Here is a 25916-nt window from a genome sequence, read left to right as displayed (position 1 = left end):
TCGCTGTGGGTGGCCTTGCTGGGCAGAGGTTTGACAGCACGGTCCTCCTCGCGGGACAATAGGTCACGGACGTTTTTCTTTGATTTTGGCTTTATTTTGCTGTCCTTGGAATTGTATTCAGGGCTGCGTGCTTTGGCCAGAAAGTGATTGGAAAGTCAGTTCCTTATCTAGCCCAGAGTTCACAGTGATATCTTTTTTTAAAAATTTTTTTTTAATATATTTTATTGATTCTTTACAGAGAGTTGGAGAGAGGGATAGAGAGTTAGAAACATCGATGAGAGAGAGTCATCAATCAGCTGCCTCCCGCAACACCCCCAACTTGGGATGTGCCCACAACCAAGGCAAATGCCCCTGACTGGAATCGAACCCGGGACCCCTCAGTCCGCAGACCAACGCTCTATCCACTGAGCCAAACCGGCCTCGGCTCACAGTGATATCTTTTAAAAATATATATTTTTATTAATTTCAGAGAGGAAGGGAGAGATATAAACATCCATGATGAGAGAGAATCACTGATCAGCTGCCTCCTTCACAGCCTACATTGGGGATCAAACCCCCAACCCGGCCACATACCCTGATCAGGAATCGAACCATGACTTCCTGGTTCATAGGTCGACGCTCAACCACTGAGCTATGCCAGCCAGGCACACAGTGATAATCTAACACCTGTGCTGTGGGCTATGACTTAATTACTATACTTAGCGTTTTTCCCCTAGAAACTGAGAATTTGCAGTTGGAACATTTGTAGTTGAGGAACTGGTAAGACTCGTAATTCAAGTCAGATTGGGGGACCAAGGTTGCCAGTTGGCTGAGAGCCTCCTGGGAACTTCGCTTCTCTGCCTGTCCTGCTGGAGCCTCCACTTTGCCTAACAGGAGTTCCTGGTGCCTTTGTCTTCTTTCAGAACAATGACCTAAGCAAGGCCCGTCTCCGGGCCCAGTCTTTTTGATTGTGTGGTTAGCATTGCTGGCACTTGCTGCAGAATGCTGCCCTCAAGCTTGGCCGTGGTCTCAGCTGCAGGAAAGACTAAGTGCTGGGTCCCAAGGCCCATCGTGCTGCTGGCAGGGCGTGGCCGCCTCCTCTGACCCTGTGCTCCTGTTTACTTTGCAGTCACCACGTTGCCACCTACACTGCACTGCTCTGCGGCGCCGCCCGGGCCCTGCCGCCCTGCTCAGGAGAAGCCTCAGGGTCCCGCCTGTTCAATGGTGAGTTCTCGGCAGCCTCTCCGGGCAGGATGGGCGGCTTCTGTGCCCCCTCCACACACACGGGGCTGGGTTTGCTCCTGGTGGGTGGCAGACCTGGGACTGGGGCTCCAGGGCAGGACCCCTGCCAGCATGGTGAGCAGAGGGCAGCCAGAGCTGAGGCTCAGACAGGAAGTGCGGGGGCTGCTGTAGAGGGGCCAGAGCAAGACACAGGGGCACGAGGGTCGAGACGAGCCAGGGCATGTGGCTGCCTCTGCAGGATGGGCAGAGTGAGTTGGGCAGGGGTGCAGGCGAGACTCGGAGTGGATGCTGGTCCCACTGCGGTCCTTGCCTTGACCTCTGTTCATGTGTGCTACCTGCATGCCTGCCATCCTGGCGCTTGCAGTCCAGTGGGCCATTGGCGAGGTGCCTGGTGGGGTGACGACTGGGTAAGCAATCCTGCCCCGTGAGTGGCTTCCCATGTGGTCACCGACCCACTTCCTCCATCCATGACCCCTCGGAGCCTAGCATCTGGGGTGCCTGGGCTCAGGTGAGGTGTCTTGGACACCGTGGTCAGAGAGCCTCCGAGCCCGACGTCACCTGCACAGCCCAGGCCAGGCAGGGATGGTGCAGACGTGAAGCAGCCAGCTGTGCCTTCTGTCCCTCCAGGCCCCTGGGATCCCAGCCCCTATGGAAGAAAGTGCTCGCCTCCACGGCCGTGGGGCTGCCGCTGCTCCTGGGCGTCCGCTACCTCACCGCAGAGTCGCAGGAGCGGAGGAGGATGCGGCTCATGGTGGAAGGTGTCACGCGCTTTGGCAGGTAGGGCTGGGTGGCGTGGCCCTTCCTTCTCCCTGCACAGCCTGCCCTCATGGGCCTAGTGCACTCACACTGGACACACCTCCACAGACCCTCCAGATCAGCCCTGATGGTGGGGGTAGGGAGGGGAATGGTGCCTTCCACCCTCCTCTTCCTTCACCTGCCTTCTTGCCTCAACTTCCCCACCAAGAGTTGGTACCCAGACAGAGGGCATTGGAGTGGACATGGTTCTGTCTGCTCCTCAGGCTCTCTGACCCTTGGGGGCAGGGCTGACCTCTCAGAGGAGCCCCTCGGGTCAGCACTCCTGCTCCTGGTCAGTCCAGGAGTTCCTCGGCCTCAGAATCAGCTCTTAGCACTGAGTAAAGCCTTCGGTTGCCCAAACGCACTGTTATAAGATTGCCTGTGGAAAGGGCTCACAGGAGACCCTAGTTAAGGCTGCTGCTGGGGCAGGTGGGATTGCTAGCTGTGAGCACCCGCTGCCTCTGGGGCCCGGCCGATTCCCCCGGAAGGAAGGCGGAGGCCACGGAGGCCTTCAGGCACCTAGCCAGAGGTTCGTTGAGATTTACTCAAGGCCGGAGAGCCAGATGGCTGACCGCCCGCTCACTCCACCTCCAAGTTGAAGCAAGCCCATTACTTCTCCCTGGTGGACAGTTGACAGATTTGCCCGGAACTCCCAGTTGCCCTCCTGGGCTGGTTCCTGGCGGGGACCTCTGTTGTGCAAGCCTCGAGGTTGATGACCGAGCATGGAGTTGGATCTGCCTTTTCTTCTGTCCCTGTGCAGCTTGGTGCTGAAATGCCCCCTTGGCTGGCCTGGGCTTGTCTCGCCTGCCTCGTGTGGCTGCTCTGCGTGTCGGACACCCCTCCCGGGAGCACACCCCATCGCCACTGTCAGAGGCTGAGCTGGGATTGGAGGGAGGGAGCCAGACGATTATCCCCGTCTGCGCCAAGCCTTACAGGTGCCAGGACAGGCAGGCCTGATGGGGCGTCGTGGCGGGTGCTGGGTGACCACAGGACCCCTGGAGACAGAGGACATACAGCAGGTCCTGGGTATCGGGCAGCATGGGTGCAGGAGCCGAGGGAAGGACACAGGTCGAGGGGAGGGGCAGAGTCTGTTCTGTGGCCGGAGGCCGAGGTCAGAGTGTGTCACAGGTGCCCATGCACAAGGACGGGGGTGGGGGTGAGGGTGAGGGTGGGAGGTCTGCTTTAGGACCTTTTTACAGTCTCTGTCCCCAGCCCCACTTTTTTGTCACAATTTCAAATGTCCAAAAAAGTTGCAAGAGTAACACAAAAGAACTTTTTGCTGGAAACTTTGCAAGTTGTCAACATGCCTCATTGTCCCTGAAAGCTCATTGAGTGTTTCCTAAACAAGGACTTTCTCCTTCATAAGCACAACCAGGAAGCTGCTCCCTATAACCTTTGACCTTCCCTGTCACCACATGCCCCAGGAGCAGCCTTCTCAGCACCAGGGTTGGACAGGGTCTTCCCTTCTGGAGCAGTCCCAGTGTCTCCTGGGCTCACATGGCTAAACGGGGTCAGGGCACAGTCTTCCACCCCCCCCCCCCCATCTGTCCACGACTCTCGAGACCAGCTGCTACTCTGGGGCCCCCATTGGGGGGACCACAGCCTTCTCAGTTTTAACAGTCCCCAGGGCGACTCCCAGAACTCGGGACATGCTGTGCTGAGGATTGGGGTGCTGTTACAGAGCAGGACCAGCTCGGAGGAATGTACAGGATTGGGCCTGGGAGGTCTCAGATCACAACTTAGGGTCCTCAGACCTGTTCCCAGCTGGCACTGATGTGGAGTGCCCTGGGCACTGGGGTCAAGTCCCAGTTGGGGTTTCAGTGCGCGGGCACCACTGAACCTGTCAGTAGCCTTGTGACTAAATTCAGGACACCAGCCCCTTCCCGCTGGGCTTGTCTCAGAGCCCCAAAACTAATCATAGGGTGGGTCTTTCCAGTCATCAAGCCCTTCATTATAAGCCATCAGGGCCACCACGAGTCAGAGATGGTGCTGTCACTCAAGAAATTCCATGGGTGTCGAGTCTGGGCTGCAGCCAGACTTCTTCAGATGCAGGGGCCTGGGCCTGGGGTTGCACTGGGCTGTCGCCTTGGCAGGAGAGCAGTGGGGATCCCTATCTGGGAATAGTCACCCTGGGGCTCCTGGGAGTGTGGAGGAGGCAGGACCAGGAGTGTGAGGGCCTGGGGCAAGCGTGTGTTTACATGTAAGCTGGCCAGCCAGCCATCGCAAGTGTGCCCCGTCCTGGATGGGCTTTCCTTTAGGATGAGTGTGCTCTGGAATACAGACCCCCACCCAGCTGTCACTGCTCAGGGGCTGGAGGGTGGAGTGGGTGCAGGTGGCCTGTTCTGCAGAGCAGGAGCTGAGATGGACGCTGAGCAGAGGCTGGGGTGAGCCTCCTCTGGCCCTGGGCCCTGAGGGGCGGGCTGGGGGCGCCTGAGACTGTGCCTGCAGGAGCTGAGGGAGCCTGTGCCGGCAGGTCCTTGAGGGTCGGCCTGCAGATCTCCACGGACTACTGGTGGTGCACGAACGTCGTCCTGCGAGGGGTGGAAGAGGTCTGTCCGTGTGTCCTCGGTGACGGCTGGGCCCGTCTGTGCTGTGGGGAGGGATTCTGGAGGAGCTAGGTGTTGGGAGGACTGAGGAGGTGCCTGCCTGCCCCCATCCCCCCTCCATGCCTGTGGTCAGAACAGCCCGGAGTACTTGGAGGTGATGTCTGCGTGTCATCAGCGGGCGGCCAACTCCCTAGTGTCCGGGGCCATCTACAATGGGGGCCTCTACGTGAAGCTGGGCCAGGGGCTGTGCTCCTTCAACCACCTGCTGCCTCCCGAGTACATCCAGACACTGCGCGTGCTGGAGGACAAGGCCCTCACGCGCGGCTTCCGGGAGGTGAGCCCCACCCTGGAGCAGAGGCTGGGCGGGGCTCACGGGGCCTCCACGCTGCCTAAGAACCCTCTCCACCAGGTGGACGAGTTGTTCCTCGAAGACTTCCAAGCCCTACCCCACAAGCTCTTCCAGGAGTTTGACTACCAGCCCATTGCCGCTGCCAGCCTGGCCCAGGTCCACCGTGCCCGAATGCACGATGGCACCATCGTGGCTGTGAAGGTACAGCACCCTCCCCCCTTCCTGGTGGTGGCTGGGCGGCGGCGGCAGGCGTGCGTGGCAGCGGGTGCAGTGCTTTGCCCGTGCAGGTGCAGTACATTGACCTGCGGGACCGCTTCGACGGGGACATCTACACCCTGGAGCTCCTGCTCAAGCTGGTGGAGTTAATGCACCCCAGCTTTGGCTTCAGCTGGGTCCTCCAGGTAACTGCCCACGGGCAGGAGCGGCACCCCCTGCTGGGCTGCCCTGCCCTGGCCCTGACCTGCCTGCCCATGTGGCCCCAGGACCTGAAGGGGATCCTGGCCCAGGAGCTGGACTTCGAGAATGAGGGCCGGAACGCCGAGCGCTGTGCACGGGACCTGAAGCACTTCAGCTACGTCGTGGTGCCGCGCGTGTTCTGGGACATGTCCAGCAAGGTGGGCTGGGCGCCCTTGGGGAGGGGCAGGGGCGCGCAGCCTGCTGAGCTCAGCCTCTCGCTCTCCCCAGCGTGTGCTGACTGCCGAGTTCTGTGAGGGCTGCAAGGTCAACGACGTGGAGACCATCAAGTCCATGGGACTGGCCGTGCAGGATGTGAGTGCGTGAGCCTGTCACGTCCACAGTGGGGACACGGGTGTGCCGTGTGCACAGGGAATCACACTGAGGGACGGGGTGCCTCGTGTGCCCTGTGAGTGGCATTACCCTGTCCCTGCCCCAGATTGCAGAGAAGCTCATCAAGACTTTCGCTGAGCAGATCTTCTACACAGGCTTCATCCACTCGGACCCCCACCCTGGCAACGGTAGGAAGTGCTGCAGTGGGCAGGGCTGGGCCGGGGCCGGGCAGGCGAGCATGAGCGTGTGCCCTGTCCGTAGTGCTGGTGCGGAAAGGCCCGGACGGGAAGGCAGAGCTGGTGCTGCTGGACCACGGGCTCTACCAGTTCCTGGATGAGAAGTGAGTGTGTGTGTGGGGGAGGGGTGCGGGACTGAGCCTGGCCTGGCTGTCCTGCTGGGCTGGGCTCACTCTGGGCCCTGCAGGGACCGGTCGGACCTGTGTCGGCTGTGGCGGGCCATCATCCTGAGAGACGACAACTCGATGAAGAAACACGCAGCGGCACTTGGGGTGCAAGGTGAGGCAGGGGCGTGTGTGCACAGGGGCACAGGCGTGCGGGCACACAGCCTGACTCGGCCCGCCCCAGACTACTTCCTGTTCTCGGAGGTGCTCATGCAGAGGCCGGTGCGCCTGGGGCAGCTGTGGCGCTCACACCTGCTGAGCCGAGAGGAGGCGGCCTACATGCAGGCCATGGCGCGGGAGCACTTCGAGGACATCATGGGCGTGCTCAAGGCCCTGCCGCGGCCGATGCTGCTCGTGCTGCGCAACATCAATACCGTCCGCGCCATCAACACTTCCCTTGGCACCCCCGTCGACCGCTACTTCCTCATGGCCAAGAGGTGGGTGCTGGCAGGGGGCCTGGTGGGGGTGGCGTGGGGCAGGGGGAGCTGGGCTGGGCTGACCATGTCTCTGGCAGTGCCGTCAAGGGCTGGAGCCGCCTGACAGGCTCAACGTACAAGAACGACTATAGCACCAGCCTCCTACGCCACGTCAGGGTCATCTGGGAGATGTTCAAGTTCGAAGTGGCCCTGAGGTGAGTGGACAGTTGGGGCCCAGTGGGCACATGGGGGCCAGGGCCTACTCTTCACTGACTGCGACCCTCCTCTCTGCCCCCAGGCTGGAGACCCTGTCCATGCGGCTCACAGTCCTCTTGCTTCGAGTACTGGTGCACCTCAACCTCATGCCCAAGAACGAGAGGCTGTACGAGTACCTGGAGACCTAGGGCCCGGCAGGAGGCCCGGACAGAGATGTGGACGCCCCGACCGGGCACTGGAGCAGCCGTCAGCTTGAGTGGGGGACCCCGGGGGCTCTGACCACTGGGAGGGCCAGGAGCCCTGCAATGACCACACGTACTTCTCAAACCAAACCAATCTTTTCTTGTGTTTGTACAAAAAGGGTGGTGGCAGTGGCTGTGTCCAGGGGTCTAGAAGTGGGCAGTGACCCGGTCCGTCTCTAACAGGTCATCCAGGATCTGTGGGGAGAGGGAGGTGAGGGGCGGGGTGTGGCGGGGCGGGGTGAGGTGGGGAGGTAGCTGGTCACTCACAATGTCAGGTGTGGTGCCGATCTTCTTGGCCAGCTCACTGCGCTCCATGGTGCTCAGATACAGGTAGCGGTTGAGCAGCTCCCCATCCAGGATGTTCCTCACGGCATTCTGCAGGGTGCGCCGGTCCACGTGCAGCAGCCTAGGGAGGCGTTAGGCATGGGAGCTGCGGCAGGCCCGGGGGAGGTGTGTACGGTGGGGGGAGGGTGGGTGCAGGCAGAGGCAGGCTCACCGGAAGGCGCGGGGATTGAGGCCGGCGTGGTGGGGCAGCATGGTGGTCAGCGCGTTCTGCAGCATCAATAGCCGTCGGTAGGTCTTCTCTTGCATGGGCAGCAGGAGCCCAATGCCGCCGTCCAGGGTGGCTATGGGCACAGCATGAGCCTGGCGATGCCAGCACCACCTCTGCCCACCCGCGCCTCCTCCCCTTGTCCCACCCGCAAGGCCCTCACCGAACCACGTTATGTGCTTGTTCTCCCACACGGCCGCCTTCTTGCTGGGCCCCTCAGCAGCACCTCGGCACGGGGTCCTCCAGAAGGTGTTCACGTGGGCACCCACATGGAAGTCCGCCCGACGCAGCAGGCGCATGCCACCGAAGCTCTCCTTGGCTGGGTGGGGGACCTCAGGTCACAGCCCGCCCAGCCCCCACCCAGCCCCGCCCTGGGTCGGGGAGCACTCACCCTCCGGCAGGTACATGTACACCATGAGGTTGCGGTCACGGTCAGACACTGGAAACAGAGCCCCGAGTCAGCCTGGTCACCGCAGTCCCAGACGGCCCCAGCCCAGGCCTGCACTCACCCAGGAAGCCCAGTTGGGTGCTGTCCACCATGAAGTCCACGCTGTACACTTCCAGGGGCTTCGCGTCCTGGGGGCCGAGGGGTGGGTGTCACATGAGGGCCACTGGGGACTGGGACCGCACCGCCCAGGGTACCTGGGAGACGGGTACCCGGGAGACGAGGCTGAGCGTCTTGCTGTCCTCCTGGTATCGCAGCAGCGAGATGCTCTTCATGACGTCGGCGGCCAGGATGAAGTTCTTGATGCTGATCATCTGGTGGATGTACAGCTGGGTGTCGATGAAGGCCATGCCCGTCAGCTCGCTGGCACGCAGGCTCCACAGGAAGATCTGTGGGGGAAGGGGGCAGCCAGTGGCTCGCGGGCAGGCGGGGCCGTGGGTTGGCACAGGCCACGGGCAGGGACCCACCTTCTGGCCAATGGCCGACACCAGGTGGCCATTGCAGTGGCACAGGGCAGTCACGGGCCCCTTCTGCTCCTTCTCATACAGGACCTTGAACTTGTTCTTGGTCAGGGGCTGGCCAGGCTCGGGCACCACCTCGATCACATCCATGATCAGGATCTGCGTGCAGGGAGGGAGGTGGCGACATGAGGGCACGCAAAGGCGCTGCTGGCACACGGGTTCCTGCCCGCTGGCTGCTTACCCGCCCACGGCAGGTGACCTCCTCCCCCTGCATGAGGCAGGTCCCAGCAGCCACGTAGCCTTTGAGGCCTGACACAGTCTCCTCGCTGCGCAGCGACACCGTCTTCATGCAGGTCACGTGCTCCCACTCCTCCAGCTCGATCCTGCAGGAGCCGGGTCAGGGTGCAGTCCTGCCACCTGCCTCCCTCCCTCCCACCCACCTGCCCCAGCCTCACCTTGCGTTGGGGATGGCCTCCCAGCTGACGGGAGAGATGAGCTGGATGGAGAAGGCCTCCTGCTGGGGGTGGATGTAGCGGTCATCTGCAGAGACAGGGCTCCGGTCAGGGAGGGCGGCCCCACAAGCAGGCCCAGCTCGAACGCCCCCTACCTCTCTCGATGGTCTCAAACTCCTTCTCCTCGCCCGTCATGCGTGGAATCCGGGTGCATGCAGTGTTGGTGCTGGTGGCCACAGCGTATACCTGGAGGAGTGGAGGTGTCACACCAGAGACCAGGCCCAGAAGGTCCCTGGCCTCCAGGGGGACTCAGACCTTGGACTCCACGTGGTAGGCCACATAGTGGGCTGTGCAGCGCAGCGGGATCTTCCTGACGGGCCACGGTGCATCATAAGACAAGTAGGCAGGCAGGACGCTGATCCTTAGCTCGCCCTGGGTGTTGAGGGGGTCAGTGAGGCCAGGCACCCACTGAAAGCAAAAGGTGACCCCAGGCCCACAGGGTTCCCTCAGATCAGCCTCCGCTCTGTGCAGCACGGTGAGCAGGCAGCTGGGGTCGTCCAGGGCCAGGATGAACCAGGACCCAAGGGCACTGGAGGAAAAGGGGCCCCTCCCTCACCCAGTCCATCATCACTTGAGTTCTCGGGTGACAGGAAAGTGAGGCTCAGAGACGGTGAGCACCAAAGGGGTCTCAGCTGACGGCAGTTCCTGCCTGAACTCCGGTCGCCCAAGCAGGTGCCCTCAACCCTCTCAGCAGTAAGCCCAGGTCTCATCTCAGCCTTGCCCGCCCCCCACCCCCCAGCTCCAACTCGTCACCTGGGCCTTGTTCCCGGCCTAGCACCCACACTGCCCGGCAGCCCCACGGGCAGCTACCTGTCTGTTGAAGTACAGGAAGCCGCGGGGGCAGTTGACGTTGTGGAACGGGGCGAAGGAGTCGATGGGGCCGTCGATGCCCATGGGGTGCAGCCGCAGGGCCCCCCGGCTGGTCACCAGAAGCCAGTGCGGGGAAGGCCCACAGATGAAGACCTGGGGCAGCACCATGAGGAGCCCGTGGGGACGGGGCCCCCCCCACGTGCCCCCCCCCCGTCCCTGTCCGAGGCCCACCCCCGGGGCCTACCCCCGCGTAGCCGTAAATGTCCTCGAAGTAGCGGAAGCGCGCCACTCGCCCACGGGCTGCGGCCCCCTCCTCAGTGCCGCTGCCCTCCGCCTTCTTCTTGGACAGCTTGGGCTTCTTCTCTCGGAAGTTGATGTTATGGGGGACCTGGTGGAGGGAGTCCCGTGAGTACCCGCCCCTGCCCCGCGCCCCCGGCCACCCGCCCCTGCCCGCCCTGCCCCGCACCCTCGGCCACCCGCCCCTGCCCACCCTGCCCCGCACCCTCAGCCACCCGCCCCTGCCCGCCCTGCCCCGCACCCTCGGCCACCCGCCCCTGCCCACCCTGCCCCACGCCCTCCCTGCCCTGCCCCGCGCCCCTCGGCCACCCGCCCCTGCCCACCCTGCCCCGCACGCTCGGCCACCCGCCCCTGCCCACCCTGCCCCACGCCCTCCCTGCCCTGCCCCGCACCCTCGGCCACCCGCCCCTGCCCACCCTGCCCCGCGCCCCCGGCCACCCGCCCCTGCCCCGCCCTGCCCCGCGCCCTCGGCCACCCGCCCCTGCCCACCCTGCCCCACGCCCTCCCTGCCCTGCCCCGCGCCCCTCGGCCACCCGCCCCTGCCCGCCCTGCCCCGCACCCTCGGCCACCCGCCCCTGCCCACCCTGCCACCCTCGGCCACCCGCCCCTGCCCGCCCTGCCCCGCACCCTCGGCCACCCGCCCCTGCCCACCCTGCCCCGCGCCCTCGGCCACCCGCCCCTGCCCGCCCTGCCCCGCGCCCCCGGCCACCCGCCCCTGCCCGCCCTGCCCCGCACCCCCGGCCACCCGCCCCTGCCCACCCTGCCCCGCGCCCTCGGCCACCCGCACCTTCTTGAAGCGAACTTTGAGGTTCCCCTGGCCGAGCTGTGAGTCGTGGGCAAAGGCCTCGTAGATGAGCAGCTCCTGGTCCACGTGCACCTGGGGGTGTTGGCGGGTCGTCAGGGCCTGGCCGGCCGGCGCGGCCGGGACGGGGCGGGGCCTGCCCGTGCTCACCAGCAGGTAGGGCCGGCTCTGGCGACTCCCGAGCGCCACCAGCAGCACCTCCTTGACGAGGGGCAGCTCCCCCTGGCGCGTGGCCTCCTCCTTCCGGGCCTCGCCCTGCGCGGTGGGCTGGCCGGACGAGCTGTCCACCAGCACCCGCTGCCCCACCGGGAAGTTCTTCACCAGGAACACCAGCCGCCAGTCCGGGAGCTGGTAGATCTGAGGGGACGGGGGTTAGTGGGGGCAGGAGTGGGAGGGGCGGCTGCGAGGGCACAGGGCGCCACCCACCTCCATGGTTCCGTTCTCCCGCACCAGGAGGCACCAGTGCGTGGGCTCAGCCCGGAAGGGGGTGGGGTCCCGGTCGGTGGGGGGCTGGCTGCTCCTGCGTGCCTCCTCCTTGCTGGGGCTGAAGAGGGAGCCCGAGTCCCCGTACAGCATCTCCTCCTCGTCGTCCACTGTGGGGCTGGGGGACACACGTGTATCAGGGAGGCCCGCCCGGGACCCCAGCCCAGAGGCCCCGGCCCCGGCCCCACACACCTGGTCTCTGAGCCTGGGCCCTCCGCCTCGGAGCCACAGCGCCCGCCCAGCTCATCACGGGTCCCGCCCAGGCGGCTCTCGGTGGTGAACAGGCCGCTGACGTCGCGGTACACACACATGGCGATCACCTTGGACTGCTGTTGGGGGAGGGGCGCAGTGGTCAGCAAGGGCAGGGGCAGTGGATGGGGACAGGGCGGGGCGGAGGGGCCTACGTGGTGCAGAGGCGGCTTGTGCAGAGCCAGGCGGTGATGGCGGCCCCCATAGGAGTCGCTCCTGAGCAGGAACATGGTGACATGGCCCTCGGAGCTCATGATGACCACGTAGGGGTCAGCCACGGCGCACTGCACGATGGGGGAGCCCAGGTCCACGGGGATGAAGTGCAGCTGGTTCACTGCAAACACAGGCCAGTGGGCAACCCTGCCCCTGCCCGCCCGCCGCCTCCCCGCCCGCACACGCGCCCGCCCGCCCGCCCGCCCGCCGGCCGGCCCACCTCCTTCCAGCAGGCGGATCCCCAGCGGCGACACCTGCACGATGTAGCGATTGTCCCCAATGTTGCCGGCAAAGACTGTGGGGCCCTGGGTGGCGAAGCCACTGGTGTCCAGCTCCATGATCTCCTGCCCGGTCTGCAGGATCTGAGGGCAGCGGGAGTGAGGCTCGCTCCTCGCAGGGCCCACCCGGGCACCCCTCCGCCAGGCCGCTCACCATGGTGGAGTCCTCCCGGCTCAGAATCAGGAACCCGTGTCTCCGCCCGTCGTCCTCTGTGCCAGGGGTGCTGGGCTCCTGCTCCGCGCCCTCGCCCTGAGGGGTCTCCTCCTGTGATGGGAGGGCAGAGCGCACCTCAGCACTCAGCCTGGGGCCAGAGGGCGGCCCCCACGGCCGAGCCAGAGCAAGTTCTGCCGCATCCGCTGGGCCCTCACAGCTGGGCCTGCCTCCGCCCCGGCCCTCGGCCTCACAGACAGCACCTGCCGCTCTCGGGGCCTTCCTGCAGCGACGCGCACGCACCTGCTCCTTGCGCACAGGGGCAACCACGGTCCACATGTCGTAACAGCCAGGGAGTTCAAAGGTCGTCACCACCTGGGGCCGGATGCTCTTCTGGAAGGACAATGGGGTGCATCTGTCCACCCAGGTCCCCAGGAGCCCCCAATCCCCTCTGGCCTGCCCCACACACACCTGCAGCACAGACAGGGCCCCGTTCTTGCCGTAGCCAGAACACATCACGATCTCCAGGTCCGGCTCGGGGCTGTTCTGAAACTGTAGGGGCCGAGGTTGAGTACAGGACCCCAGGCAAGCCACCCGCCAACCTGCACATGGTCCCAGCCCGCTTTCCCTTGCGGGCACCTCTTCAGACAGGAAGGCCGGCTCGCCCATGGCCGCGTTGGCACAGGGTCCAATGTTGAGGATGCTGTCACACACCTGAGGGCATAGAAGTGGTCAGCGGGTGGGCCCGCCAAGGTGGGGCCCCTTCTGAGCACAACCTCACCTCAAAGGAGTAAGTGGCCAATTGTGTGCCCGACTGGGCCTCGCTGCCGTACACCTCGATCTCGTCCACCTCGTCCTGCGGCCCAGACTGGCCACCTGCAGCACACGGAGTGCTCTGAGCTGCCACTCTGGCCCCAGGCCCCCCTGCCCCCTGCCCCCTGCCCCCTCACCCCTCACCTGACCAGCCCCCTGTGGAGTCCATGCGCTTCTTCTTTGACAAAGGTTCGTCCTGTGAAGCAAGAGGGTGGTGAGCAGCCGGGGACACCGTGCACGGGGCAGTCCCCACAGACACCCCAGCACCCACCTTGTCAGCGGCCTCCCGGACAGCACTGGCCGGAGCCTCCTGCAGCTTCTCCGTGTACTTGAGAAGGAGGGAGTTGCCCAGGCGAGAGCCCAGGAACAGGTACCCAGGCTCCATGGTGACCATCTGAGGGGGAGGGGGCGGTGGTGAGGGGGCCGAACCCAGACCCAGACCCAGACCCAGCCTGCCCGCAGCCCCACTCACGCTGCTGGTGAGCACGCTGGCGGCTGCCTTGTCGAAGTGGAAGGCGCGGACGCTGCGCATCCCGTCGGTGATGAGGGTCAGCACGTAGCTGCGGGAGAGGGACGCTGAGCGGACAGGGCTCCCGGCGGGAGCGGAGGCGGCGGGACAACAACACGGGGTACAGGGCGTCCTGAAGGCGGACTCACATCTCTCCGCCCTTGAGGGAGATGACCATCTTGTCGTAGGAGATGAAGGCCGCCTGGGCACAGTCAAGAGTGATCCGCACGCCCTCCTGGGTGCCTGTTGAGGCGGGGGAGGGGTGTCAGAGACCAGGACCCCCCCCCACCCCAAACCCCCCCAGCCCGGCCCTCACTCACGCAGAGGGAAGGCGGTGGTGCCTGAGGTGAGGCTGTTGAGGGCCACGCCGTATGGGGGGACGCTCTGGTTCAGGTACAGGAGCGAGTTGACTGCAAAGACCACGACCCCACCTGGAGGAGGGCAGGCTGGTGGGCAGGGCCCGGGCGCCCCACACTACCTCCCCCAACCCGCCAGGCTCTCACCTATGGGCTTGGGCACCGCCAGGGCCTGGGTGCAGTCGAAGGGCAGGCTGGTGAGGGACCAGATGACGGGGTGGACCTTCTGGGTGATGTTCAGTGAAATGGCCACGATGGAGCACGTGTCCTGCCGGACGGCCACCCGCCTGGGACCAGCGGGTGGTCAGCCGGGCCCCGCCCCGCCCCGCCCCGCCCCCAGGGGCCGCCCCCGCCCCGCCCCGCCCCGCCCCGCCCCGCCCCCAGGGGCCGCCGCAGAGGGGCCTCACCCGGGCCACGTCTGGTTGGGCTCAAACAGGATGAGCAGGGTGGGCTCGTAGTAGCCGTGCAGGAACTGCAGGTCCACGATGTTGAGCAGCTTCTCGTCCAGCGCCCGGACGTCGATGATGTAGCTGGGCAGGAAGCTGGACCTCTGCCTGGGGGGCGAGGGCTTCAGCGGGCGGGGGGCGGGGGGCAGGGGGCAGAGGGCAGAGGGCAGGCGGGGGTGCGGGGTGCGGGGGTGCGGGGGGCGGGGGGCAGGCGGGGGGCGGGGGGCAGAGGGAGGGCGGGGTGCGGGGGGCGGGTGCGGGGGGCAGAGGGAGGGGCGGGGTGCGGGGTGCGGGGTGCGGGGTGCGGGGGTGCGGGGGTGCGGGGGTGCGGGGGGCGGGGGGCGGGTGGGGCCCGGCCCCCCACGCGCCCTGGCACTCACCCCTCGCCCACGAGGCCCTCGTGCTCCTCGGCCAGGCTCTCCCTGCGGAAGGGCAGCACCACCAGCCGCGTGCCGTAGATGAGCATGGCCGCGCAGCGCCCGTCGGGGTCCACACGCACCCGTGGCGTGTGCACGTTCTGCACGAACCCGTCCTGGGGGTGCAGAGCCATCAGGCAGGCCGTGGGGCCAGGGGCCAGGAGCGGCCTCGGGGGAAGCAAGGGGTGGGCGCCGCCTGCCTACCCGCAGCTCCGGCTCCTCAAAGTAGTGCAGAGACAGCGTCTTCAGGTCATGGGTGCCCGGGTCGTACTCCACCACAGACAGCTGGGGACGGCAGGCCAGAGCTTCCACCCGCCACTGAGCCCTGCCCGCCGGCCAGCCGCCACCCACCACTGCGCCCAGGACCCGCCAAGCCCACCGCCCACCTTGGCATCTTTGAAGCTCAGCAGCAGGGCGTCCCGCTTGGCGCCGGCCAGCTGCACGCTGGCCATGGACATGACGTTGCCGAAGAAGGAGAAGGACGCCACCAGCTCCAGCTTCTCCCGATGCTCCCTGTGCGCCTTGCCCTCTGGGGAGGGGTGGGCACAGGTTTGACACCCGCACTGCAGCCACCCACCCTCAGGCACGACCCGGCTCAGCCGCGGTGCTCACCTGTGCTCCTGTCATTCTTGGCTGCGGCCTGGAGGAAGGAGGGGAGAGTGAGGAGGCGCCCTGCACCAGGGCCCACCACGTGGGAGGACCAAGAGGAACCACCACCCAGGGCGGCTCGCCTGGACCCCCATGGAGAGGGGAGCACGAGGCCTGTGGAGAGCCTCGCACACCCACCCACGGGCTCACACGGGGTCCCCGTCCTGGACACAGGCTTCTCCTGAGCCCACCCCAATCAGGGCCAGAGGCTGGGCAGATGCTCTACACACCCCTCACCTGCCTGGCTCTGCCCCAGAGTGAACACGGCCGCAGACAAGGGGGAGGGTGTAAACGGCTGGAGCTGGGTCACTTGGGGCAAAAGTGCTCAGTTGAGCCAAAATGTCAGAAATCAAGGAGGCCTGCAGTACCTCCAATGTAACTAATGAGGAAATGACACAAAACGTGCAACAAAAAAACAAATACAGATCAAAGCCAAAAGGAATGAAACAGTGAGAAATAAAGGAACAACAGGAAGACTCTGAGACAGTCCTTCAGCCCCAAACACGAGACCACCTCCGTGTGGACAAACACTCCAACGAGAAGGTGTGTTCCTGCTGGACAGGCTGGGTCTTCAGGTGAAAAGTATTCATGACTAAGAAGTCAGTTCACAAGTAAAAAGGACTAAAAACGTGTAACATCGCCCTAAGTCGGTCTTATGAAGCAGCTTTAAAACACACACACACACACACACACACACACACTTCTCGACACTCCTGCCGGGCAAGTACACCACCTCGGCCATCTCTAGAATTGACTTGGATATTCTTAATTTTTGTGTCTTTCGTGTAAATTTGGGAGATTACTAAATCTGGTGAGGAATCTGTTGCAGATTTGAGATGAAGAACGGTGATGGATGAGCCAGGACCTGTGCTTGGGGTTACGCTGAGCCGCTCAGGGGTGTGGCCAGGACACCGCGCACCCACTGAGGACCCTGCCCAGCTCCCCCTCGGCATCGCCTCCTGCCCGCGCGTCACCTCTGGTGTGCGAACTGGCAAACTTCCCTGGGAAGGGCCAGAGGCAGATGTGGGGCGCAGCCTTTGCAGTCAGGTCTCCTCCGTCGAGGATTCCTCTTTGGGGTTTTTCCAGCTCTTAAAGGTCCCAGAGACCTCCAACCCTGCTCTCCCGGCTCTTTCCCTTCCAGCCAATACGCTCATCTTTGCAACGAGCCTTCTTTTCCTGACAGCCACTCCTCCGTCTCTTCCTCCCTGTGCCCACGCCCCTCAAGGCTGTCCCCGCTCCCCAGACAGTCTACTCCGCACCCCACCGGCCCGGAGGGCGTCCCCGCGGCCCGCGGCCCGCGCCCCTCCACTCGCCACCCGTGACTCTGAGCCTCACTCGCCGGAGGCCTTCCCGGCGTAGCACTCACCCCCCGGCAACCCAAGGGCCCCCCGACTGCCTCCCCGGCGGAGCTCCCTGCGCTTCCCGGCCCTCCGCCACCGGCTCCCACCGGCTCCCACTCCGCCTCGGGGAGGCGCTCTGCTCCGCCGGCTGGAAACACGCGGCCTCCGCCATCGTCTGCTCCCCCGCCCGCCTGTGGCAACCCACGTGTGCTCACAGGTGCGACTCCTTTTAGGGGAAGTTCCCCGACCCCGCTCCTTTTAGGTTTTGTTCACCCACTACTGACCCCACAGCAGGCGTTCCCGTCCCGACTTATGGGAGAAACAAAAGAGCAAGCAGGATGCCCGATGCCCGACGCACGGGGGAGGGCGGGCGCCCCGGCGGGGGCTGGGGCGGCGGGGAACGTGGCGACCTCGCGCTCGAGCGCTGGGACCGAGGGCTCCCCCGGCCCTTGGGCCGCCGCCTCGGGGGGCCCCGGCGGTGGAGGCGGGGCCGGCGGCTTGCCTACCTCGGCGTCGCGGTTCAGGCGGTACACGTAGAGCTGCGAGGTGCCGGCCACCACGAGGTTGCGCTCGCTGTTGTTGAAGAAGTTGCAGTACATGGAGAACTCGAGGCCGGTGGGCGGGTGCGCCTGCTTGTACACGGCGTACATGGTGCCGGGATCGGGCTACGCGGGGCCAGAGCGAGAGGGAGCCGGCCGCCCGCCCGCGGCCACCCTCGCCTGGCGGTTGGAGCCGGCTCGCGGGGGACCGGGACGGCGCTGAACACGGTCCGGCCGGGCCCGGAAGCTGAGCGCGGAGGTTCCGGGCCGTACGCCTGCGCAGTGCCCCGCGGCGGAGCGGCTGCGGGGGCGACAGCGGCCCCTGGTGGCCACGGGGAGGTTGGGCGGTCCCGCGTCTAGAGCTCCGACGCCCCGAGCTCGCCCAGAGCCCCCGGTCCCGCTGCGGGCGAGGGGCGGCGGCTCCGGCCGGCTGGGCCCCGCCTGACCCGGGATGGGGTCCGCCCGCTGGCGGTCCCTGCAGGAAGAGGCGAGTCTCCCGGCCCCGAGCGAGGCGCTGTGCCCGGAGCTGGCGCCGGAGTGAGCGAGGAGAGCCTCCGAGTGTGGACCGACCTGGAGGGAAGGGGCGCCCCGGCCGGTGCCGCCCGCCGGCGTGGAGGAAGCCCGGCCAGCTCCGGGCTAGGAAAGCTTCTGGCCTCGTCCTGTGTGGCCTCTCAGCTGTCTCCCCTGCCGGCTTTCCCCCTCCCCGCCCCCCGCGGAGCAACCCCCAAACCCAGGCGCCTGGGGCCTCGTGTTCGCCAGTCCTCCCGCCCCCCCTCTTCCCTGCTCGCCCCCAGCACAGCGATCTTCTCCTGGTCTCGCTCCCTCCCCAGGCCGCCGAGCACAGTTGTCCACGTTGAGGACCCTGAGCCAGGACCTCTCACAGCTAAGCAGCCTCTCCTCCCTTGGCAGGGAGTCACCCCAGATACTCTGGGGTAGGCCTGGGCCTTAGAAACAGAATCACAAGAAATAAAGGAAGTAGTCACACCCGAAGAAATGGGAAATAACGCGTGTTGCATGCAAGTTGGCCCACTTGCTCACAGCAGCAACCAGGCCCCACGGCTGGACGGTGGAGCTGGGCAGGAGGGGCCACTGGCTGCCCAGGCAGGTGTGTGACCCCTGAGCTGCACCAAACCCCTTCAAGGGTCCTAAGTCCTGAGGCCGGGACTGAGGGATGTGCTGAGGAGGCAGCACACTAGCTCCCGGCATCCACGTCACAGGGACCGGTGGTAACCGAGTAAGCTGGGCCCACAGGCGGGTCTGACTGGCCTGGCCAAGTGCCCTAACCAGGGAACAGGAACTGGTCTGTGGGGGCGGCGGTCAGTGCTCAGATGGACACTGAAGGAGCAGCGAGGGGAGCGCAGTGGTGGTGGGTGCAGCTCCCACTCAGGCAGAGGGGCTGGAGGTCTCGGGATGGCCAAGGTGGGCCTGGCCTGCGTGGAGGTGCTGGAAGGGAGGGGATGGGCTGGGGCTAGGGTGCTGGCTGGCTGCTGGGAAACGCCTGTGCACAGCCACACCAGACCCTGGCACTGCCCCCCTCAAAGGCCTTTCTTGTTGGGGGCCCTCCCCTCCCCAGAAGAGCAGATTGGGCAACAAGGGCAGGAACATTTTTTTCTTTGTGTATTTTTATTGATTTCAGAGAGGAAGGGAAAGGGAGGCAGAAACATCAATGATGACAGAGAATCATGGACAGGCTGCCTCCTGCACAGGATGGAGTTCACACAACCCAGGCATGTGCACTGACTGGGAACTGAACCGTGACCTCCTGGTTCATAGGTCCACGATCACCCAGCCACGCGGGTGGAGCCAGGAATGGCTGGGGCAGGGGGAGGGGCTCCTCAAAGGCCCAGGCGCTCCAGGCGCCCAGCTGTGGTCCAAGAGGCTGAGACTGGGGCCGGGAGCCAGGCTCCGGGCTGCAGAGCGGGAGGCTCAGAGGGCGATGTCGTCCTCGTACAGCGACAGCAGCAGCAGGATGGCCCAGCCGCCCAGCAGGCCCACGTTGTGCAGCAGGAAGAGCAGCCAGGGCCTCCGGTCCCGGATGCTTAGCATGGCCGGGAGCTGAGGAGGAGACATCGGTGAGCAGTCAACGGGGCTCCCGCTCAGCCCCCCGCCAGGCCCCCGCCTCGCCCGGCCCTGACCATGTCGCAGAGCGCCACGTAGAGGAAGAGGCCGATGGCCACCGCCAGGATCCAGGACTCGCTCTCCTCGCCGACGCCCACCGCCAGCGCCACGTAGAGGCCCACGAAGGCCGTGAGCGCCGAGACCAAGTTCAGCAGCAGCGCCCGGGGCACCGACAGCCCGGCGTGGAGCAGGGCCGCGAAGTCCCCTGGGCAGGAGGCCGGGGTCAGAGCCGAGCCCGCGCTCCGACAGGCCCCGCCCCGCCCCAGGCCCCGCCCCTCACAGCTCCCTGCAGATCCCGCCCCCTCAGCAGCTCCGACAGGCCCCGCCCCTCCAAGGCCCCGCCCCCTCACAGCTCCCTGCAGGCCCCTCCCACCAGCAGCTCCAATAGGCCCGCCCCAGGCCCCCCCCACTAACAGCTCTGACAGGCCCCGCCCCGCAGCTCCCTGCAGGCCCCGCCCCGCCAAGGCCCCGCCCCTCCTTGCTCACCCAGCTCATGTGGCACCTCGTGGCAGAACACAGCCAGCGAGGTGGCCAGCCCCGTCTTCCAGGAGGACGAGAAGGCGGCGCCCAAGGCCAGCCCGTCGGCGAAGTTGTGCAGGCCGTCGCCCAGTGTGATCATGTAGGGCAGCAGCCTCAGCTCTGCGGGTGCGGCGGGCGTGAGTCGTCATAGGCCCGGCTGCGGCCATTCCCCTGACCCCCAACCCTCCTGGGGCCCCCCCAGGGCTCACCTGGACTCAGCCTCCGGGCCCCGCGGCTCAGTTCAGGGCTCTCCTCCACCACCTGTGGGAAGGGACATGTGCGTGAGCACCTGAAAGTTGGGGGGCTGGGGCCAGGTCACCGTCAGGGGAGCAGCGGGAGCCTGGGGTGCAGGCGCTGGGAGTGGGGGCTCACCAAGTCTGCCCGGGAGCTCTCGTGGGGCTGCTTGGGCTGGTGGAGCTCCCGGGGCGCCAGCTGCAGAGACATGCCGTGGCTGTGGCCGTGGCTGCGGCTGCCGTGGCGGCCACCGTGGCCGCAGGACTCCTCCTTCAGGTCCTGTGGGGACAACAGCTTAGGGCCTGCTATACCCCTTCCCCACCTGCCTCCCCACCCAGTCCCACAGGCCTGACCTCGGGGTCCTGGGGCAGCAGGAGGTCACAGAGTTTCTCAAACAGGAAGAAGATGTACAGGCCCCCGAGTGCCACCAGGAGGCGCCAGATGGGCTGCGCGCCGTGGTCTTCGTGGTCGGCCCCTCCGAACTCACTGTGCCCGCTGTGCTGGTGCAGCCCCAGAACCTGGGAGCGGGGCGGGCACGGGTGGGCTGCCTCAGGGTCTCCCTCCCGCAGAGGTTAGGGTTCAGGGGAAGGGCCCAAGGAGGGCGGGCCTGGAGGAGGACCGTGCAGGGGCGTCCGGGGCGGGCGGCAGGGTCCTGGCCCCAGGGCTGACCTTGGGCGTCAAGTGCAGGAAGGCGTCTCCGGTGAGCGCGCCCACGGCCAGGCCCAGGAAGGTCTGGATGACGTAGTGGGTGACCCCGCTGCAGGCGGAGCAGAGGAGGAGCAGGAGGCCGCACACCGAGGCGAGGCAGATGAGCAGGGTGGCCAGGGAGCCGTACAGGTACTCTGGGGGGGGCGGGGAGTGAGCACCCAGGGCCGAGGTGGTCAGGGCCGGCCGGGCCGCTGCTGGCGCTAACTTCTCCTCCTGAAGCTCCACCCCCTCCCTCCCAGGCCTCCCACACGATCCTGGGACCCCTCCGCTCCACCATGTTCCCCACCCGCCCAGCACCACTCCCTGCTCTGGGGCAGCCCCCTGCCGTGGCCAGGCCACTGGGCACAGCCGGGCAGGCTGACCCCGGGGCGGGGACAGGCGCTCACTCTCTGCCTCGCTGAGCTGGTCCTGGACGCTGACGCTGGGCTGTGGGCTGCAGGCGCCGCTCAGCTGCTGCTGGAGCAGCGCGGGGCTCAGCAGGGCCCAGGCCTCCGGGGACACGCCAGCCTGCTCCGGCAGCCCGTACACGGCCAGCACGTCCCTGGCACTCAGGCACACCTGGGGGTGGCAGGGCTGGGGGTCAGGACGGGAGCAGCCGGGGGACCCCCTCCCCAGGGCCGCGGCCCCGGGCTGCTCACTGTGTCCCACACGCTGGCGCTGCTGCTGTTGGGCGGGGCCGCGGCGGCCCTCTTTCTCAGGTGACGGTGGTCGTGGTCGTCGCCGTGGTCGCCGTGGTCCCCGTGTCTCGCGGCCGAGCCACCCACCCCCAGCTGCTGCATCAGGGCCGCCAGCTCTGGCCGAGGGGACAGAACCAGTCCGTGAGGCCCCCGCCCTGCCCTCCCGGGGGGCACGTCCCACTGGGGGCACGTCCCACTGGGGGCACGTCCCACTCGGGGGCCCGCCCGGGCCTCACCGTCCAGCGTGATGTTGGGAGAGTCCCCTCGGTGCTGCCGGAACACGTAGTCCACAAAGTACTGGGGGCTGGGCAGGGCGTGGACGCAGGACCCATTTTGGAGGTGGTCCAGCAGCACGGCCAGCACTGGGCCGGGGCTGCCCGGAGCCCCCGCCCCCGCCGCCTGGTCCAGCAGCCCAGGCAGGTCCACGCAGGCCTGGGGGGGGGGCCAGGGGCTCAGCGGCACCGCCTTGTGGCTCTCCTGGCCCCAGCATCACCACCGCCCCCGTGGCCCCCATCCCACTCGGTGGTGAGCACCCACAATGACCCCAACCAAGCCCACCCTCCGAGTGGGTCCCTTCTCTTCGGCCCCCCTATCCCCCCGCCGGCCGCCCCCGCCGGCCGCCCCGGCCCTCGGCCCTCGGCCCTCGGCCCTCACCTCCTCTGCGGAGGGCCAGCCGGCGGACCGGGCCTGAATCCTCCGCAGCAGCCGGCTCAGGCCTGGGGCCAGGCCCTCAGGGCCCGCGAGCAGGGCCAGAAGGCTGTCTGCTCGGGAGGCCCAGCGGCCAGCCCGGACGTCCTGGCAGGTGCCCTCGGGGTCGCTGAGGTAGAGGGCGGCGGCCGCACTGAGGCGGGGGACGTGCTCCGGCTCCAGGACCGACTCCGGGGTCGGCCGCGGCCCCTTGGGCCGGCCCAGGGCCAGGAGGTCTTCCACAGACAGGCACTGCGGGCGAGACAGGTGAGCGGCCGGCCCCTGGGTCCCAGGGAGCTGCCCCCCTCACCCCCCGCCCCCATCCATGGCTCCCACACCCCCTCCAGGACGGCGCACCCAGGGGGCCCAGGCAGTGGTCCCCCTTCCAGGCGGTTTCTCCCCGGAGTCACTGCCTGGGGCCGACGGGAGAGGTGGCCCTGGGTGCCCATCACGGCCTGCTCCGGGGAGAAGGCTGGGCTTGGGCCCGGCAGGGCCGTCAGGTTTGGCCTCTGCCCGCCTCCTGGAGTTTGTCCCTGGGAGGAGCGGGTGGCCGGCCGGAGGGGACCTGCCGGGTGGGGGTGGGGCGCCTACCTTTCCACACGGCCCCTCGTTGCAGTGCGCACGGGCCGCAAGCCTATTTAACAGGCCGCCCAGGGCCACGCGGTCCAGAGCGCCCAGGGCCCAGGACCTCGAAGGCGGCAGGTGAGCGGGCGTGGCTGCCGCCAAGGTCACCGCCAGCACCGCCAGCAGCAGCCCTGGCGTCTGCGGGGTCCGGACGGCCATGCCGAAGCCTCAGCCGGGGAGCGGGCGGGGGCGGCTGCGGGCAGACAGGGCTGCCTGGGGCCAGACTGGGGCTAGGCGCGGGCTCTCTCCCAGGTAGTCCCAGCAGGGCTCTGTGATTGGCTGTCAGCAGAGTCGCAGATTAACCATTCCAGGGGCAGGTCTTCCCCAGAACGAGGAGCCGCGGCCGGGGGCTGTGGGGCCTGGCCCGGGGCCTGGGGCGGCGGAGGGGCCGGGAGAAGCTCTCCTGGAATTTCCTGCTGTGCTGTCCCCGTCTGACAGGAGGCTGAGCATCCAGGACAGACGCGCTGCCTGCGGGGACGAGGGCCCCTTCCCTGGACTCACGGCCTGGGGGTCCGCTGCCTGCTGCTCCCCTCAGGGCCTCCGCACCGCCTCCTCCTGCAGTTGTTTCTCGGGGTGCCCCCAAGCAAGGATGCTCCCCGACATTCCACCTGAGCGACTCCTCCGCCCCTTCCCAAGGGTCCTCCCTGGCTCCGGAGCTGAAGGGCCCCCAGAGCCTTGAGAACGCGGAGCCTTGCCCCGGGGCCCAGGGCTGAAGTCTCCGCGGGAGGTGGGCTGAGTCACGTCCCCTCCCCCGAGGCTCCTGGGGAATTCCTCAGGAAATGGCCGAGCTGGCAGCCAGCCTGCTTGTCTCTCCCTCCTTTGGCACCTGGGGGCAGGGGGCCTCTTGGGTGTGGCGTCTAGCCTGGCCCTTCCCTGAGGCTCCCTCCCAGCCTTTGACCGGGCTGCCGAGCTGGCGTCTGGGGGAAAGGGCCAGCCTTGCCTCCTGACCCTGGGCCCTGCCTAGTGAGGGGGTGGGGAGGGGGAGCTCCCGGCAGCAGGGACCCAGGTCCCAGGACAGAGCCACGGTGCCTTCTGCGGGGAGGGGTGTGTGTGTGTGTGTGTGTGTGCAAGGGAAGGGGCAGGACCCAGGTGGGGTTCAGATGATTCTGGACGCTGGTGCAGTGGGGGGTGGGGGTAGGCTGGGTTCAGGTTCCCCTCACAGTTCTGAGGGCTGAGCCCATCTGCCTTGCACCAGGACCCCCTGGCAGGCTGGAGCCCAGGCCACCCGCTGCCTGGGGCCTGTCAGCTTCTGGGAAAGGTCTCCGCCCTGTCTGGCACCTGCTGGCAGGCCTCGGGACCTCCCAGTGCTGTCCTCTTTCCTCCGCTTCTGCCTGCCCCCCCTCTTCCCACTGATGCCCCCTCCTAGCTCAGCCGGGACAGATGGGGTCCCCAGCGGCCTCTGTGCTGGTGTGGGTCTGTTCGGTGGGTGCCAGGCCCCTCTGGCATCGTCCCACCATCTAATAAACTCATTGTGATCACAACACTCACACACCCTGGTGGGTGGGTCCAAAGCAGAATGTGGGAAGCAGGTGTCTGCTCAGATGGACACATGTGTTCACATCAAAACACTCAAACCGTGAAGAGTCTTTGTGAGTTCGCTTGAACCAAACTGTCCACAATTGCTGGGAAGCAGACCCTCAGGGAGAATGGGGCTACATCTGCATTTATACCTGGCCATCAAAGGGGGGACGGAGGTGGGTTACAGGAAATCCTCTGGGGATGGACTAGAGAGGTGGGAGAAAGCAAAGCAGGGAAACCCCTGGGACTGGGTAAAAGGTAAAATGATGGACACGTGCTTAGGTGAATGCAGGAACAATTAACATGATAATGAAGGAATTTGAGGCATCTGCCCTGGAGCCCAGCACATGTCCACGCATGTATGTGTACAAGGTCCTTGGTGGGTTACCTCCCCTACTTCCTTCCAGAGAAAGGAAAGTTGCGAGTGACAGTTTAATTTCAGGCCATCTTTTGTGGTCACTTTAGGTATCTGAGTTTGCAAGAGCACCATGCAGGCCTCTGGTGAACCTGCCAGTTCAGCACGTGCTCCTTTCGTCCACACTGAAATACAGATGCGTCCTGTTCAGCCTTAACAGCAAAGGAATCCTGGCTCATGCTGCTGAGAGAGGAAACCTGCCCTGGCCCCTCCCCACAGCCTGCCTCTTGAGACCTTTGACCCCTGGCCCTATCTTTGTCCCGCCGGCACCCGGGGGGAGGGGCAGGCCCTGGCACCTGCACCTGGTCAGTACCCCACCCCTGACTCTGAGCTCCAGGGGGACAGGGGCTCAGGTCCAAGGACCAGCCTGGTGTCCGGTGGTCCCAGGGCAGGCCTCAGGCTAAGGGCAGTGTCCTTGGTCTGGGGCCAAGTGTTTCTCCTGCCAACCTCACTCACATACAAAGTGTTGGCCTGTCCATTTAAGGGAATAACATTCAGCCTTAAACAGGAAGAAAATTGTCAGGCCAGCATGGCTCCATGGTTAAGCATCAACCTATGAACCAGGAGGTCGTGGTTGGATTCCCAAATCCCCAATGGGGGGGCTGGTGGGAAGGTAGGCCATAGGCAGTGTATTTTTTTTAATAGATATATTTTATTGATTTTACACAAAGAGGAATTGAGAGGGACAGAAACGTCGATGAGAGAGAAACATCAACCAGCTGCCTCCTGCACACCCCCCACTGGGGATGTGCCCGCAACCAAGGTACATGCCCTTGACCGGAATCGAACCCGGGACCTTTCAGTCCGCAGGCCGACGCTCTATCCACTGAGCCAAACCGGTCCCGGCAAGCAGTGTATTTTTTAAAAATTACTTGTTGCCCTGATCGGTTTGGCTCAGTGGATAGGCCATTGGCCTGCAGACTGGAGGGTCCCAGGTTCGATTCCGTCAAAGGCATGTACCTTGGTGGCAGACACGTCCCTGATGGGGGGGGGGGGGGTGGTGCAGGAGGCGGCTGGTTGTTTCTCTCATCGATGTCTCGGACTCTCTACTCCTTTCCCTTCCTTTCTGTAAAAAAATCAGTAAGATATATATATATATATATTTTTTTTAAATATATTTTATTGATT

General features: G+C 65.8%; 3 protein-coding genes across 5 annotated transcripts in view; 1 reads left to right on the top strand and 2 right to left on the bottom strand.

Moving 5' to 3' along the window:
• ADCK5 (aarF domain containing kinase 5) overlaps positions 1–7061 on the top strand; it is a 30987-nt gene extending 23926 nt beyond the window's left edge. The window contains exons 3-16 of the mRNA XM_036422581.2: positions 1109–1203; positions 1849–1998; positions 4490–4565; positions 4696–4896; positions 4972–5112; positions 5199–5312; positions 5394–5525; positions 5596–5679; positions 5804–5885; positions 5959–6037; positions 6121–6212; positions 6282–6534; positions 6612–6728; positions 6812–7061. Coding sequence (XP_036278474.1) covers positions 1109–1203; positions 1849–1998; positions 4490–4565; positions 4696–4896; positions 4972–5112; positions 5199–5312; positions 5394–5525; positions 5596–5679; positions 5804–5885; positions 5959–6037; positions 6121–6212; positions 6282–6534; positions 6612–6728; positions 6812–6917 — 1722 coding nt within the window. The 3' untranslated portion in view covers positions 6918–7061. The remainder of the gene's footprint in view (positions 1–1108; positions 1204–1848; positions 1999–4489; positions 4566–4695; positions 4897–4971; positions 5113–5198; positions 5313–5393; positions 5526–5595; positions 5680–5803; positions 5886–5958; positions 6038–6120; positions 6213–6281; positions 6535–6611; positions 6729–6811) is intronic.
• CPSF1 (cleavage and polyadenylation specific factor 1) lies at positions 7052–17531 on the bottom strand. 2 transcript variants are annotated; one of them, XM_036422556.2, is made up of 37 exons: positions 17256–17531; positions 15374–15401; positions 15148–15290; positions 14966–15046; positions 14726–14877; positions 14307–14453; positions 14047–14186; positions 13864–13974; positions 13693–13786; positions 13508–13595; positions 13307–13429; positions 13180–13231; positions 13004–13098; positions 12862–12936; positions 12694–12774; positions 12526–12615; positions 12226–12336; positions 12014–12155; positions 11736–11914; positions 11524–11660; positions 11275–11449; positions 10999–11205; positions 10834–10923; positions 9994–10137; positions 9750–9902; positions 9195–9311; positions 9035–9125; positions 8883–8967; positions 8669–8810; positions 8434–8586; positions 8179–8355; positions 8031–8097; positions 7913–7960; positions 7685–7840; positions 7468–7597; positions 7239–7377; positions 7052–7166 (listed from the first exon to the last, which is right to left on the bottom strand). In XM_036422556.2, the coding sequence occupies exons 1-37, from the start codon at positions 17397–17399 to the stop codon at positions 7119–7121; spliced, it is 4335 nt and encodes a 1444-aa protein (XP_036278449.1). In that variant the 5' UTR covers positions 17400–17531; the 3' UTR covers positions 7052–7118. The 2 variants fall into 2 exon arrangements, with proteins under 2 accessions (XP_036278449.1, XP_036278450.1); XM_036422557.2 differs by having other exon boundaries at positions 11524–11657.
• A 1608-nt stretch (positions 17532–19139) lies between these two features.
• Positions 19140–23266, bottom strand: SLC39A4 (solute carrier family 39 member 4). Of its 2 annotated transcripts, none has more exons than XM_045575879.1 (12): positions 22823–23266; positions 22199–22483; positions 21781–21976; positions 21506–21660; positions 21254–21425; positions 20829–21001; positions 20513–20677; positions 20298–20438; positions 20135–20186; positions 19893–20045; positions 19424–19611; positions 19140–19343 (listed from the first exon to the last, which is right to left on the bottom strand). In XM_045575879.1, exons 1-12 carry the CDS (start codon positions 23012–23014, stop codon positions 19215–19217), a joined length of 2001 nt encoding a protein of 666 aa, XP_045431835.1. In that variant the 5' UTR covers positions 23015–23266; the 3' UTR covers positions 19140–19214. The 2 variants fall into 2 exon arrangements, with proteins under 2 accessions (XP_045431835.1, XP_036278464.1); XM_036422571.2 differs by having other exon boundaries at positions 19143–19343; positions 20298–20440; positions 20521–20677; positions 22823–23250.
• Positions 23267–25916: the final 2650 nt, after the last annotated feature.

The sequence above is a fragment of the Pipistrellus kuhlii genome, unplaced genomic scaffold (genome assembly GCF_014108245.1).
Source record: "Pipistrellus kuhlii isolate mPipKuh1 unplaced genomic scaffold, mPipKuh1.p scaffold_m20_p_70, whole genome shotgun sequence".
NCBI lineage: Eukaryota > Metazoa > Chordata > Mammalia > Chiroptera > Vespertilionidae > Pipistrellus > Pipistrellus kuhlii.
This window is presented reverse-complemented; position numbering and strand designations above follow the sequence as displayed.